The following is a 16,661-nucleotide window of genomic DNA, read 5'->3' as shown; positions in this document are numbered from 1 at the left end:
AAGTGTCGACAATGAGTTGAGATCTCTTAGCAACTACATGCGATCAAAGGACATCGTAAGGGATCCATTTCCAAGCAACAACAACCATGACATCAGTAGACCAGATTTCCAGCCCACTATTCTCTACCGCCATGAATTGCAGCCACATATCGCCATTTTGAATTGTGAGATGTCTAGATGCAATTCATGATGGATATTGAGTAGGGTGTGGGTAGAAAAAGTAAGTAGAAAATCTAGGTTCTAACAAAACCGGATTTCCTGCCCATTACTCTTTACCCACACTCTACCCATCGGGAATTGTAACCACACATTGCGATCTTGAATTATAAGATGTGTGGCTGCTATTCATGGCGGGTAGAGTGTGGAAAAAAAAAAAGAGTAGAAAATCTAGATTCTGACACAAACCAGATTTACCCACTATTCTCTACCACACTTTACCCGCGGTGAATTGCAGCCACACATTGCCATCTCGATTTGTGAGATATGTGGCTGCAATTTACAAAGGGTAAAGTGTACAAGTGAGTAGGAAATCTGGGTTCTGACATCAGACCAAAACATCAATCTCTGAAGAAGATTCTTGACCAGTCCTCATAATCCAACAAACAGTGCTTGCTCATCTAATTCATAAATTAAGCACGATCAGACCCAGAGATCGTGCTTAATTCACATTGGATAAAGCATGAAACATTTTGCTTTTTTAACTTCCCTTGTTGCTTGGTTGCAAGTGTATTGACAAGGGAGCCGAGGGGGGTTATAACTTACAAGGTACACAGTGATCCATATAAAGGCGCTCCCCAAACAACAAAATTTATGATACCGGACTCATTACTTGTCTCCCTCACCCACAATTACATCATGTTCTTCAGGTTGTGTTTGGCTGCAATGCAAACAAATTTGCATTGATGCAAAATTATAGCAGTGCAAATGATTTGAGTATAAATTCTGACCTATTTTTCTTTTAAATATAAGTTTATTTTGTACAAATGATGTAAATTAAAACATGAAACAGAATAAAGTAAAACCCAAAACAAAGTTAAACCAAAATTTGCATTTTTTTCATTTACACTCCCATGCATTTGTACTAGTCAAATAAAATTACACTGCAACCAAACGCAGCCTAAAGTAAGAACATGGAAGTAAATAAAAGAACAAACATTCAAAACCCATTGCAGACTAAGTTTTGCCATGGTAATTCCGGTGGGAGGAGGTGATTTGCTTTGAAATGCTTACAAAAGTCTACTATTTGCTTTTCATAGATTTTATGGTACTAGTAATTAAGCACGTGCAAAGCACGTATGACAATTTTTTTCATATTAATTACTTGAATTCTAGATATATCATAGTTAAGATATAAATTGAAAATTAATAAAAGAAACAATATGACTAAAAATAAACTTAAATACTTGCACTAAATGTGCATGTGTAGAAATTTTAAATTACAATTATTATTATTATTTTGTGTTCCATTTGTCTTAAATAAAAATAATTTTTATTTAATATAATGATTCTACAACATTAGAAATGCTTCGAAATGTCTTTGACATAATTCTGTACTTTTATTTTTTGTGTTCTATATTTTTTTAAATATTTATTATTCAATTATGACATCATGAATTTCTTTGAAAAGTTGGATCATTGACCCATCATTTAGATAAGAAAATAGCTTTGCTTTCGAATCAGTTTTAAATTATATATTCCGTCTACATTATATAAATAAGATTTATTTATCACACTTAATTTTTGATTGACATAATTAATATATAACTTTTTTAAATATTCTTTTGATTACTCGTACTATTTTATTACTTTTTAAATATTTATTATTTAACTATCATATCATCGATTAATCCATTTGACTTTAACCACTAATCCGTAACCCAAAAGAAAAGTTTGATTTCTAGGTTGACATTAAATTATGTATTACATTTCCATTGTTAATAAAATTATAGCTTATGTATAATATTTATTTTTGTTCAATATAATGAATGTATAATATTATAGATGTACCCAATATTTTATTTTTTTATAAAGATATAACATTATATCTTATGTATAACATTTATTTTTGTGATTCTTTGTATTTTCTATTTTTTTAAATTTTATCATTTAACTATAACATTTCATTTCTACGTTGATTTTAATTTTGGCATTCCATTTTCATCATTTATAAAAATACTTCTTACATTTCATACTTACTTTTTTCAGTCTAATGAATATACAATATTAGTGACATGTCCAATTCTTTTTATTTTTTTGTGTTATATATTGTATATATTTTACTTTTTATTATTTCATTATGACATTGTTTATTAAAACATTTGACCCCAAATGGTTGAATTATTTACCCACCACCAAAAGGGAAGAAAGTGGTTTTGTTTTCAAATTATTTTCCAAAATATTTATTTTTATATTATTAAAAATAATATTATGGATTTATTTACTAAAATTTAATAATGAGAAAAATATATCTTAAATATAGGATTTAATAAGAGAATATAACTTAGAAATGAGATTTAACGAGAAATAATAGGAAAATAGTTTTACTTCCAATTGGTTTTAAATTTTACATTCCATTTCCATCATTAATAAAAATCATTTCTTATTTATCATTAATGTTTTCAACCTATTGTTGACTTGGCCAGTTGAACCGTTGGAACCGTCACTCGGCCTTGATCCTGGGTTTGGTTTTGTTAAAACTCCCCCTTTTAGTTAAAAACCATCTAACCCGAGTGGTTCAACCATTGCCCCATTCGACCCAATAACTAAGTTATAGGTTGCATACTTAATTATGTGCAAACTTTTAGAAACCATAACTTTGCACTCCGATGTTTGATTGGGGTTACTTTTTTTATTTTGATAACTTTTCAAGATCTATATGTCCCAAGGGCCTTAGGTGTTTTACCTTGCTCTTTTTACGAAAAAAACCCTTTTTTGGCCCCAAATTGAAATTTTAATATTTTCATAAATAAAAAATTAAAATCTGAATTAAAAAACATAAATAAATGTAACATAATACATATATTATATGTCGTAAAACATATTTATACAATATATGTAAAACATAATTATACTATTTATTGATAAAATATGTATTTTTACATACACATAGTGTTGACGTAGAGCGATTTGACTCGTTTGACCTTGATTATCAAATCAATGACCCGAAGGCAAAAGCGGGTCAGCCTTTGAGTCAATTTTCAAAACATTGTCTATCATATTGATTATTGTTTAATATGCCAAATATATGATGTTAAAAACATTTCCATTTTTTTAGTTTTTATATTTTGCATTTTATATATTTTTAAATTTTATTATTTAATTGTAACAACATGGATTGACCCATTTGACCAAAATAGTTTAATTTCTTACCACCACCTAGATGAAAACACTATTTTTTTTTCCAGGTAGATATTAAAAGTATAAGTTTTTATGTTATTGAAATTATTAATTTATTATGTATGGATTTAACTATAGAATTTAATGATGAGAAAAAAACAAAAAAAGCCTTAAATATATGACTCAATGAAGGTGAATACAAATTAATACCTTAAATGTTGGATTTAATAAGAGATAATTGAATGCATTGAATATCTTAAAATTACCTCTTTTCAACTCATTTAATATCAATAACCAATTATCCTATTTGCCCTCATTTTTTGTCAATAAATTTATTGCCTAAAGGTATTGATGACAAGAGTAGGGGTGCAAGTCAGGCGGGTGGGACGGGTTTATGGTCAACCTGGGCCCGACCCTAAAATTTGGGCTTAAGGCCCAAGACCAACCCAATGACCGAAAATTCAAGCCCGGCCCGTGTAAAATTTCGAGCTGGGTCAGTTCGGACTAAGATTGGCGCCCAAGTTGCACCCCTAGATAGGAGTTCCCAATTAGCCTATGAAAGAAATTATCAAATTCCTAAGAGATCTGACCTTATTTGAAGATAATTTCGGTTTACATGTCTTAAAAGTGTTTGGTTTTCTGTCTGTAATCCGTCTTTTTTTTTCTGGCTTATGTAATGTTTTGCTTTTTCTTGGGTGGGTTTGAGATGCTGAGAGAGAGCTTTGTATGCTCGGGCTTTGGAGCAAGGCAGGCAATATCCAACCCTGTATCATTCAATTTTAATGAACTTTAATAGTGACGGCCCTCTATCTAGAGTATAGTTTGGGGTTATAAAAAATGCTTATTTTTATATAAGATGCAAATAAACTATGTTAGGACATATAAAGTAAATGTAATCTACATTAATTCTTTAAATTTCAAACCTTTTTTACTTATATAGCATGTGATATGCATGTGTGCAATCAAGTTTTAACCATATATAATATATGGTATCTGGATTTAACTTTTATGACCTGCACAAAACCCACAGCTAGTTCAACAATTGGTTTCTTAGCAAACAAAAAGATACAAAAGGACTACTACCACTAGTGGCCATGCTTCTTTGGTTTCTCTCTCTCTCTCTCAGACACACAAACACACACACTAGCAGTTTCTTCAGGTCTTGAGCTCATTAGGGGGGATATTTCCCAATATGTATGATTTCATTTTTCAAACATATGACCTGAATGATCACTTTAGGTTGTGTTTGGTTTGAAGGAAAAACTAGGGAAAGGAAGGAAAATGTATGGAAACCTTTACAAACCTTGTATAGGTTTCCCTATCTTTTGCAATATGCATTAACACATAAATAAATCATACAAATGGCAAAATACTAAATCCCACGTCAAAATTCAATACTCAAGAGACAAAGCAAAGAAGCATATTAGTACACTTATTTTTGCTCAATTTGAATAGATCAGATGATAATAATGAAATATATTGATGCTCTATTATAGACCCTAGAGTAATTTCATACTCGTTCCCTCTGCTCCCCCTCAACCCGATTCCAGAAACTCTGGTTTCAAATGTATATCTAAGAAGACAATAGAGCTGGTTGTTGGCCAGTCTCTTCAACTTGCAAACTCTCATAATATTTCACTAGGACTTGCCATCCCCCGGGGCACATAAACCCATCAGGTGGGTTCTCTCCATTTCTTGCATAAGTCCGCATCTACAACAGAAAAGTAAACCCACTAGCTAAGATTCAAAAAGTTTTACAGAATAAGAGTAAGACGATTTCATAACCTTGATTGAAACAAATGGCTACTATAAAATTCTTTAAGAAATTTTCTTGTGTAAAAAGTACTGTTTTCTGTCTTAGCCTTTAGGGGCCAAAAAGATACCCAATTAAATTTAGGATCCTCATACCATTCCAGACCAAGAATAGAAACAACATGGTCGATTTGTAAAAGGTACTTTCAGTTATTTCCCAATATAAAATGGAAAAATTTAAGTTTCCTAAATTTCCATCCTGGTAAAGTAAAATGAGAGAAACAAAAGCAACCCTGTAGAGCAGACAGGTCCAATCTAAATGCACAGTATGTGCTACAGTTGAAACATTCTAAAGAGGAAAATTAAGCTCCTTGACAGAATAGTCATAAATAATCTCCCTAACAGCAGGGGAGGCTGCACACAGTGCCTATAATCTCCCTAACAGCATAATCATTCATGAGAGTTCATGCAGGGGAAGCAATTCACAGTTCCCACCTAGGTCTCCTAAACTACTACTACACAGTACACTAAGAATTCACCCAAAAAGATGACCTTAACCATTTTTTTTTTTCCTATGAACTTTGCCTTCTCTTTGTGATACTGTTTTCTTGACTTAAGCATTAAAACGCTAAGAAAATTGCTAGGACATTTTGAATTGGTTAGCTCATGCACAAGATTCCAAGTGGAATGATAAAATTGTTCTACACCCAATCCCGTCTCCCACCCTAGGAGAGGGAAAATAAAAACAAGTGCTTGCATAACATAGTGACACCTCTAATAAAGGTAGACTCTAAGGGAAGGGACACAGATTTCATATTTTAGACAAATAAATAGGGTTTTGGCAGTGTGTAGAAGAAATCTAAACATTCTCAAAATCAAAGACTTAACTTGTTTTTCATATTTTTCCTGAAATAAGCTATTTCTATCAAAGAGAACAAAAACACATGTGCATACCTTAGTCCCAGATATGAAGAGAAAATCTTTAGCCCGTGAAGGGTCAAAGAATGCCATCTTCTTTTCCAATGTGTCATATGCTGCCACCTGGAAAATAATAGGACATTAAAAAATTAAAAGGTATAATTGTTAGCTGGAAAACTAAAGAAAATTTTCCAGCACAAGTCTCTTGTTCAAAAGCCATAAACATGACATTCATCTAATCTAAAACAATAGTTTTATAAAACAGTAATAAGATCAACATGTTGCATAGAACCAAGTGTTATTAGACAGTGAAGAAATAGCATGACCAAAAATAAAGTATAGCAAAAATGTGAATATTGAGATGAATGAGAAAGAACGCCAGAAAGGATAGGATCAGAAATTAACTTATTCAAAGGAACATAGGAGCAGCTCCAATAGGCGATAAATGAGGGGAAATGGACTAAGATGGTTCGGTCACATGCAAAGGAGACCATCTAAGTTAAAAGAAGTGATATGTCACAAGTTGAAAGGTCTAGAAGAGTTGGAGATAGACCAAAAAGGGCATGAGTTGAAGTAGTGAGAAATTATTTGAGGGCCCATAACTTTATGATGGATATGTCACTGAACAGAGTTAAATGGTGGGAAAGGTTTGATGTAACCGATCTCATATAGTGATACATGATTTAAGGTCCCATCCATTACTAGGACAAAAAAACTCCACCAATGTGAGCTTGTCTTATGCTACTAGTCCCAAGACCAAATAAATGAGGGTTAAAACTTTTGCCTAATCCAACATGGATCTTGAATTGTCATCAAGAATGTTTTCCTAAAAGTATTTATTTGCTTGATCTAGCATGGCTTGGTATCAAGAGAACTATGAGGATCTTTGTATTCCCCCCAAAAGATGCATGTGAACTGAAAGCTTTATTACAATCATGGCAAGTTAGTCCATTCTAGATATTCTATGAACACTGACCAACCGGTAACTTGTATAGAGTAGATTTGATATTACATAACAATTGAAATGGGGAAAAAAAAAAGTCTAGCTGATAAAAAAACAATAGCATATAGAAGAAGAAAAGATACTCTTGTATAAGGGTTGACTATGATGCCAAAAAGACATGATACCAGAAAAACTTATAACCAATCAACTGGTATTCATCAAAATTCATCTACCGAGAGAGGGAGTTGATTGGTCAAAGTTATTCTGGAATCATACCTTTCCGAAATTATAGATATTCCCTTGTATATAAGCAGCAGTAACTACAGGAACCTTACTATGCAAGCATTCTGTTAATGTGGTTTTGGAAGCCTAATAAACATTACAATGGTCATACTCAAGGTATTAGTTCATTCATAAAGCTCTATCTTGAATTGTTCAAATATGAGGAAGATTATTGAAAATCTAAGGACAAACAAAATAAACTTCCCAAAAAGTAATTTCACAAGTTTCAGTAGTCACATGCATATACAAAGCACTGTTTAAACTGTCAAAAAATAGGATATCTCCAGCAATTTTAAAGATCATTATCAAGGAAGCATTGCAAGTTCTTTACACTAACCATCCACAAAAGTTGTATTTAATAAAAATATGTAAAAAAAACAGAGCTTCAATGGTTGCAAAAACAACGTGTTATTGAAGGCATACCCTGAATGGCAAAATATTTAGCTTTTCCAAGCCAGGAGCCATGCTCAACACCTTTTTCCCATGATCAGGATCATACAAATCCCTCTTTTCCGTTGGATGACCCATACCGGCAGGATCCCGACCAACAATATAGAAATTAGCACCTGCATTTATACGCGCCTTGGCATGCCATTGGACTTCAGTTGGACCAGCATAATGCATGGGTGATGGGAAAATAGAAACAATAGTAGTCTCAGGATCAAGAACACCATCTTCTAGAACCTGAAAAGGATCAAAAACTTTTAAGGCAATGTCACAAATTGTATGGCAGCATATAAATTTGCAAGCTCCTAACTGATAAGGAAAGCCATTGATTTCCTTGTGATAACTATGGTTCTTTTGACCATATAAAAAGTGGATGAAGCACCAACAAGAAACCTTATGTGCCTGTTGAAAGAAATGAGATGGCAAATGATTTTAAGATTCTATCCTCTTTTACCAGAGAAGTAGTGTTCCTTTTCAATTGTTTGCAAACCTTTTGTAACAATGTATATGAGCATCCATGGATGACTGTATTTTCCTACCAAGACACTCTCTCTTTTATTGGACGAACACCTAGACAATTGTAGATATTATAGGTTCTAAACCTTTCTTACTCTCCAAAGAAAACAGCGTCAAACTATTTATGATAGAAAACAAAAAATTGGTTAACAACCTTGCTATGTTGTTCCATCCGAACATCTAAGGGAACATCATCTGCCTTCGTAAAGCCACCTAAAGGATGAAGCAACAAAATTGGATTCTTATAACCCATTTCCAAAAGTCGTCGGCGTGTATCATTCATCAATAATGCATGTCCATTATGCACAGGATTCCTTAGCTGAAAAGCAAATACAGCATCAGCCTGACGCCTATCAAACTCTTTCCGGAGTTCACGGGGTGAGAGCCTGTAGTGATCAAGACAATCGTTATATTTAATAGGTTCCAATACTTCCAGATCCCCTCCAATGAGCCAATTTCCAGCTGGACTAATCACCTCTTCAACATAAGGTAATCCCGGTGCAGTTGTACCCCATGTTCTAGCAATCCGTTCTTCTTTATTGTGCTTGTAAATTTGAATACTATACAAAAATGAATTCAATGTTAAAAAAAGAATAAAGAAAATCAAGGGAAGAGAAGGAAAGGGATGTCACAAAAAACACATTAGAAATTATGTATAAGTCTTGAATTCGGATAATAGATAAAATTTTGTTCTAGCATAACCTTTCTCCAGGATGCAGATTATAAAGTGTACCAAACTGATGGTTTTGGGACTGTTAGAAGTATGGCAGCATATTTTATCTTTTCTTATATTTAAGTAAGGGTAGCATTGTAATTTCATCTTTTATTATAATGTTAATATAAGAGGGTGGCACTTAGGAGATCTCTCCCTATTTCCCTACTTTCTTTAGGTTTCTAAAATCATAATTCCACACCTAATCATTGGGAAGGTGTTATAAGGGTGCTGTGTTACCTAAATGGTGCCCTTAAGCCATGGTTTTTTATATAAGAAAGGTGGACAATTATTACTGGAAGGATACTCAGATGCAGATCGGGCAGGATCCTCAATTGATAGGAAGTCCACCACCAACTAATGCACATGTCTAGGTGGGAATCTACTTATTACCTAAAAGGGCAAGTAGTAGGGTGTAATTGCTAAAAGTAATGCTAGAACATAGTATAGGGCAATGGCACATACCACTTGTGATTTAATCTGGCTGAAGCATCTTCATTAACTTGGAGTAACCATCTCCAAACCCATAAAGTTGTTTTGTGACAACCAAGCTGTTGTTCACATTGCATCCAATCCAATGTTCCATGAAAGAACCAAACATATAGAAGTAGATTTTCACTTTGTCAGAGTGAAGGCTACAAGTGGTGACATAGTCACTCCTTTTTGTAAGGTCAGATGATCGGTTAGCTCATCTCTTCACTAAAGGGCTGAGTCGTACAAGAATGGATTATGTTTGTAACAAGCTGGAGCTCTATGAAATTTATGCTCCAGCTTGAGGGGGAGTGTTAGTGATGTGGACGCCGGCAGCAGCAGCAGTAATTTAGTGTTCTCAGCAGCAGCAATTTAGTGTTCTCAGCCTATCTTATCTATTCAGTATTCTTACCTTACTGCTTTCAGTAGCAGGGATTAGTAGGAGTCTTATCTATTCAGTGCCGCGAATAGAATCTCGTCACGGGTTGGTCCACGGGGAAAACCTCCTGTTTTCCCTTGTTCCTCCCTTTTCTTGAAGAACCTATCTCGCCACCCCAAAGGTGATTTGTTCAAGAGATCACCAACTCTCCTTTGCTCTCTTTCTTGACTGAAATTTTCGATGATTTTATTCAATATTCTCAGCTCCTTAAATAGGAGATTACAAGAGATAAGAGTCCTACTTTTAGGAAGACTCCCTATTAATCTATCCTACTGAACTGATAAGATAAGACTCCCTTAATCTATCCTATTGATAAGATAAGATAAGACTCCGTACTAATCCATGCTACTGAACTGATAAGATAAGAACACTGAATAGATAAGACTCCTACTAATCCCTACTACTGAAAGCAGATAAGGTAAGAATACTGAATAGATAAGATAGGATGAGAACACTAATTTGCTGCTGCTGAGAACACTAAATTACTGCTGCTGCTGCACTAAATTACTGCTGTTGTTGCCGGCGTCCACATCAGTTAGAAGTATGGTAGAAGATTTATCTTTTCTTATATTTAAGTAAGGGTAGCATTTTTATTTCATCTGTCATTATAATCTTAATATAAGAGGGTGGCAGTTAGGAGATCTCTCATTGTGCCAAACGGACCAAACCCTTTTTTCTTAGTGTCAAACCCTATTTTCCCTATTTTCTTTTTCTATGATCAGCTTAAGGTTGATTACAGATTACAGGGACCAAAAAAAAACTTCAAAAATGTATTACATGATTGTTACTAGGAACTGCATATTTATAGATTTATTGGATGCTATCAACTTATCAAGCTATATGGAACTCATTATATCCACTCACAAATTTTCAAGTAAAGCATATCTTCTGGTATTGGAGAAAGCAATTGAAATGGTAAATTAAGAAGAAAGGTCTCTAAGGCAGAAGAGGAGAGGAGGTGGACTTCATTTGCCGGCTAGAAACAAAATCATGGACCAAAATAAGTTCTATGTGGACAAAGCCATTTTCTACATTACAAAGAATGAGGTAGAAATCTTTTCCAAAACAAGATGGGTATTCAAAAACTGGAAAAGGTTAGCAACTTCACTATCTATAGTCTAGTACTAGTAGTCCCGCTAACAAGAGAATCAAATTCCAATTCAATTCCTCTCAATTAAATGAAATGTATGTCATAACATCAAGACAATGAAATGGAAATTTCTCAGGCAATTCAAACCACTTTAGGAATCAAAAACTCAGCAGAAATCTTATAATAACAAAAATTGACTCCATCCCCAATGCCGTCCATGAGCTTGAAGTATACAACGATCCTCAAGTTTCTCTTTTTAGGCTTTTCTATGGTCTTCGAAAGTCATAGAAGCCATATTCCAATTTCCCATCTCTGTTCTAAACGCCAATATAGAAAAGAGTATCAAATTTACAAATTCTCAAGAGGGGAACAGAAATAAAAACTAACCTTCTAAGGATGCCAATCAAATCCCCGTTCGGTCCAATCAAACCCACATTAGGAGAAGACCCGATTTCTTCCTTATCCTTGTCATAAATTGCCAAGACTATAGGAAGCGACATGTTGACGATGGTTCCATCCTTCAACCGCAGAAAGTTAAAATGCAAGCTCTCCAAGTACTCATCTTCCCTCATGAAGCCTCTTAGCGGACTAGCCCACCCCTCGCTAATAACATGAACCCATTCAAGATCAATCTTGGTAAGTTTCACCTTGGGCATCAACTCGGCTTCGGCCCTTTTCGACGCCCTTTCGCTTTCCGGCACAACAAGATCAACGAGGGCTCCACCATCTGGGTCGATCAGAGAGCTCTTAATAACAGAAGAACCATTCACAGAGGAAGAAGAAACAGTAGGCATTGAAGGAAAAGAAACAAAATGTACTAGCGGATTGGAATGGTAGATGGGTCTGGGTTGAATTCTTACGCTTTGGCTTCTTCTTCTGTATACGATGGTTCTTGTTGTAGGTTGGAAGTTAAAGTTGAGGTGTGTCGTAGTGAGGTGGGCTCTAATGGTTAATGCCATTTCTGGCAAAGTAAATAGCGCTCCTCAGAAGCAAAAAGAGTAAAGATCCGATAAAATTGGGTCATTGTATGCACTCCTACCCTGCAAGATTGGTGGAGAGGAAGGCTTTTTTGGCAGACTGTGCCATGAACCGGAAAGACGTCCACACGTTTATGCCAATATTAGAGGATATCTAATACGTAATTACTAGCGGAGGGGCCTGCGTTGCGAAGTCGTCGGCTTCAGTCAGGGCACCGTTCGCGCAAAAGGTCCACTTCGTGTGAACATTTGTAGCGTGCGGGATAACTTAACGCCGTTACAAACGAGTTTTCACTTCCCGCCATCGTTTTAACTTCTAAAAAATGACCGAAAACGGAACCGTTATGACCACCGGTTTTCGGGCCGACGGTTTGACCATTCAGTTTGAACGGATCGCCCATTATAACAACAAAAATTAAAAAATAATTAAAAATAAAAAATGGCAAAAAACTATTGAACAGGTCGACGGTTTGATCGTCTGGGTCAGCAAGTGGTTGATCAATTCAACGGTTTTTGGTCAAGGACCTCATTTGGGGTAAAACGGAACCAGTTGCCTTGAGGGTTCCCGAGCCAAACAATCCGACCATTCGGGTCAACGGCGGTTTGAAATCCATGCTTCCCACTCCTCTCCTCTCCTCTCGCTCGCTCGCAAGTTCTATTCTCTCTATCTCCCCCCTTCCAACCGGCGGCGACAAACAATCATTACTGACGGTGAACAATAGCCATCACCGGCGGTAGGGTCAACCTTAGATATTGACTTGTTTCCAAGTCTTCTCTTTTGCATCATGGTTTTAAAAAGCGACACAGAAACGGAACCATTTTGGCCATAGGTTTCTAGGTTGATGGTTCGACCATCCAGTTCGAATGGACAACTTGTTCTGATAACAATTTTTTACCAGGGACCGAGTTTGGGGTAAAGCAGAAACCGGTTGCCTAGATGGTTCTCGGGCTGAACGGTCAGATCGTTTGGGTCAACGGAGGTTCAAAAGCCATGCTTCCCACTCTTCTCCTCTCCTCTCGCTCACTCGCAGGTTCTCTTCTTTCTCTCTCCCCCCTTCCAACTGGTGGTGACAAACAAGCATTACCGGTGGTGAACAATAACCATCAAGAGTGATTGGGGTCAACCTTAGGTATTGACTTTTTTTGAAGTCTTCTCCTTTGCATCATGGTTTTAAAAAACGACACAGAAAAGGAACCGTTCTGGCCACCGATTTCCGAGTCGACGGCTCGACCACCTAGTTCGAACAAACGGCCCGTTTTGACAACAAAAATTAAAAAAAAAAATAAAAAAAATGACCAAAAACTGTTGAACGGATCGACGGTTCGATCGCCCAAGTCAACGAGTCGCTGACCAATTCAATGGTTTTTGGCCAAGGACTGAGTTTGGGGTAAAACGGAACCAATTGCCTGGATAGTTCTTGGGCCGAACGGTCTGACCGTATGCATCAACGGTGGTTCAAAAACCATGCTTTGCATCTCTTCCATGAAAAACCTAACCCTATCCAATTTGGATAGTAGCCATCATCACCGGATACAGGCAACCAACAACCATTACCAGTGATGATGGTTGCCATCCAAATCGGTTAGGGTTAGTTTTTTCATGGAAGAGATGTAAAGGAGAAGACTTGAAAAAAAGTCAATACCTGAGGTTAACCCCGGTCGCCGGTGATGGTTATTGTTCACCGTCGGTAATGATTGATTGTCACCGTCGATTGGAAGCAAGGGGGGAGAGAGAGAGAGAGAGAGAGAGAAGAGAACCTACGTGCGAGAGGAGAGGAGAGGAGCAAGAAGTGAAAACTTGTTTTGTTTGTAACGGCATTAAACTCTCTTGCAAGCTTCAAATGTTCACACGAAGTGGAGGACGCGTGGCGCGTTCTCCTTTTGCGCAAAAAATTTGCGAAAGTAAAATTTTTTAATTAAAAAAAATAGTTAAACAAATGTATTTTTGTTTTATATAGTTGAATAATAATCACGGCTATCAAGCAATAGAGTGGAAGAGAGAGAAATGACTTTTGTAATTGTATTTTTGTTTTATATAGTTGAATAATTGTAAATAGTTAAATAACAATTAATTTAATTTAATAAATAAATAAATTTAGTAAGATAAATGAGATAAACAGACAATCAAGTGAGAGAGTAAATATATATAAATATATACATGATTTTATGTCTTCCTTTGCTAGCAATAATAATTTGTTAGATTATTAAATCATTAACTAATTAAATAATTTAGTAAAATAAGTAAATAAATAAATAAAACTTTATGTATTATCAACACAAGATTGGTAAAGGCTATCTAAAAATATTTAATTAATTAATTTAGCATTGTTAATGGGTTGGGCTGAACTATTGGGCTACCGAGCCCATGAACAAGCTTAGCCCGATTTGTGGCCCAGCCTGGCCTGAGACTTGGCCCACAAACCAGCCCGACCCGAGGCATGGCATGGGCCCGTGTAGGCTTCAGCTAAAATAAAATTTTAAGATCTTTTTTTAATTCATGTTAATTTTTTCATTATTTTTTTCAAAACTTTTAAAAAACATGGCCTAGCCCGATTCGTGGCCCAGCCTGGCCTAAGACTTGGCCTGCGGCATGGAACGGGCCCACACAGGCTAAGGCCGTATATTATAAACAATAATTATCTAATATATAATTGTATTTTCAATTTTATTATATTATTTCATTTTATTATTGCATATATAAATAATTATATACATCAAAATTCATATAAAACAAAATTTTAAGAACTTTTTTAATTTTTTTATCTATTTTTTTAATTTATGTTAACTTTTTCATTTTATTTTTTCAAAATTTTTCAAAAACATGGATTAGCCTGGGTCATGGTCCGGCCTGGCCTAAGACTTGGCCCATAGACCAGCTCGACCCACAGTACAAAACAGGCGTACGCGAGCTTGGGCCGAGAGGTGTGCCAAGCCAACCTCCTAAAATATCACAGGGGAGGGAAGCACAACCTACACAGAATGGCCCAATTGTAAATTAAATGAGAGATAAAGATAATTTTTAGCAAATATGAAAAAGGTAGAAATTTAGTGGCATCATTGTAAATAGTTAGTAGTGGCACCATTGTAAATAATTACATGTTTAGTATCAAATATGAAAGAGGAAAATGAGAAAGAACAAGTTATGATTTCTTTTGTTTTATTCAATGGCAGCATTGTAATTAATTAATTTGTAATGGTAATGGTTAAAGTCATGAAAAGGAAATATTTTATTATAAGATTTCGTTTAGGTTGTATAAATAAAGATTCTATTTGAGAAATGCTGGCCATACAACAATTTGCTTTTAAGTTATATATATAGATGACACTACTTCAATATTTATGGTTTATACTTTTTTTTTATAAAGAGGAAAGTGCTACACAAGCATTATAAGTCACATAAGCAGATAAACTCTAGGTATGTGTTTGGTATAGCATCCATTTATTAAATAAATGTTTGTATTTGATTTGTCTTCAAAACCGAGAAAATTACTTGATAAACCATTTATTGACAATTAGACGCCACATCAATGGTTGAGAGAATAAACGATCAACTGTTGGGAAAGCGTTAAAAAATGAAGCTTCCCCCAACGGTTGGTGCACACATAAATCAAAACCCACTTTTGTGAATATCAATACGTATAAATGAACATTATGAGAAAAATACTGATTTATCAATGACATAATAGCATTTTGATAAATGCCTATCACAAAACGTTCACAAAACAAAACACATGCTAAGTCCCAAAAAAGAGACTTACAGCCAAGGAAAATTGAATTAGAATTCAACGGAATAGCCAAATTAGCAACCCAATCAGCGGCCAGATTGGCTTCCCTATAAACATGCTTATACCTTAATCCTCTACTAAACTTATCCTTGCACATCAGACAATCTGGTACAGATTATAATCTCAGGATCTCTGAAGTTGCACGCCAAATTGTGAGCCTCCCACGCTGCCCAAGCCTCAACTGCATTAATGGTTGAGTTGCCTAATATGTAACCCTTGTAGTCAATGATCTTACCAGAGCAGCCCCTTGCAATAGCAACTACTGAACAGGTCCCATCACTTGAATGAGAAGCATCGAAATTGATTTTTACAGATCCCTGGACCCTGGTTAGGCGGAGTCCAGGCAGCATAATTCCACAATCTGACTCTATTAGAGCAAGAAGGGGAAACAGTGAAATCATTAAATTCCATAAGATCTTTATTAGCTCTCTCTACAATTAACAGGGGAGAGGAATCCTCATTATTCAAAATTTTCTTGTTCCTACACTTCCAAATGTGCCAAAGAATAAAGACACTTTCCACCATTCCATAAGTCCAACATTCGAATCAGTTAAAATGAATAAGTTTGGGTCAGTAATCCTCCAAACTTGGACAGAGAAAATACATCCTCTAAAAATGTGGTTGATGTCCTCCACTTCTCCACACCTACAGCATGCCCCATCGATGTTCATTCCTCTTCTCCTAAGCAGATACTTCAAAGGAAGCCTGTAATTTAAGAGGAGAAACAGAAATACTTTTAGTTTCAAGGGACACAATAAACTCCAAACTAAACCCTTCTAATTAACTAAGTTTTCTCTATTACAAGACTCAGTACATTTCAATTTATAAGTTGATTTCAAGGGAAAGGCACCACTCGGATTTAGGCTCAAAATCATTTTATCCTCCATTTGATCTGACGGGATAAAGATGGATTTAATTTTATTCCTAAGTGTTTAAGGGAACCAAGCTCTGAATTTTGTCCTCTCTCCAAACACCTCTCTCTTTATCAATGAA

General features: G+C 35.4%; 1 protein-coding gene across 3 annotated transcripts; it reads right to left on the bottom strand.

The window, feature by feature from the left end:
• Nucleotides 1–652: 652 nt before the first annotated feature.
• APS2 (Pseudouridine synthase/archaeosine transglycosylase-like family protein) lies at nucleotides 653–12,019 on the bottom strand. Of its 3 annotated transcripts, XM_088890799.1 has the most exons (6): nucleotides 11,767–11,909; nucleotides 11,294–11,633; nucleotides 8,349–8,754; nucleotides 7,655–7,915; nucleotides 6,043–6,129; nucleotides 4,612–5,047 (listed from the first exon to the last, which is right to left on the bottom strand). In XM_088890799.1, the coding sequence occupies exons 2-6, from the start codon at nucleotides 11,560–11,562 to the stop codon at nucleotides 4,910–4,912; spliced, it is 1,161 nt and encodes a 386-aa protein (XP_088746925.1). In that variant the 5' UTR covers nucleotides 11,563–11,633; nucleotides 11,767–11,909; the 3' UTR covers nucleotides 4,612–4,909. The 3 variants fall into 3 exon arrangements, with proteins under 3 accessions (XP_088746924.1, XP_088746925.1, XP_010244083.1); XM_088890798.1 differs by lacking the exon at nucleotides 4,612–5,047 and adding an exon at nucleotides 653–877 and having other exon boundaries at nucleotides 11,294–12,009; XM_010245781.3 differs by having other exon boundaries at nucleotides 11,294–12,019.
• Nucleotides 12,020–16,661: the final 4,642 nt, after the last annotated feature.

Source organism: Nelumbo nucifera, chromosome 6, assembly GCF_055504915.1.
Source record: "Nelumbo nucifera cultivar China Antique chromosome 6, China Antique-T2T, whole genome shotgun sequence".
NCBI lineage: Eukaryota > Viridiplantae > Streptophyta > Magnoliopsida > Proteales > Nelumbonaceae > Nelumbo > Nelumbo nucifera.
Note: the sequence above shows the minus strand (reverse complement) of the source record. Positions and strands in the feature narration are given on the sequence as shown.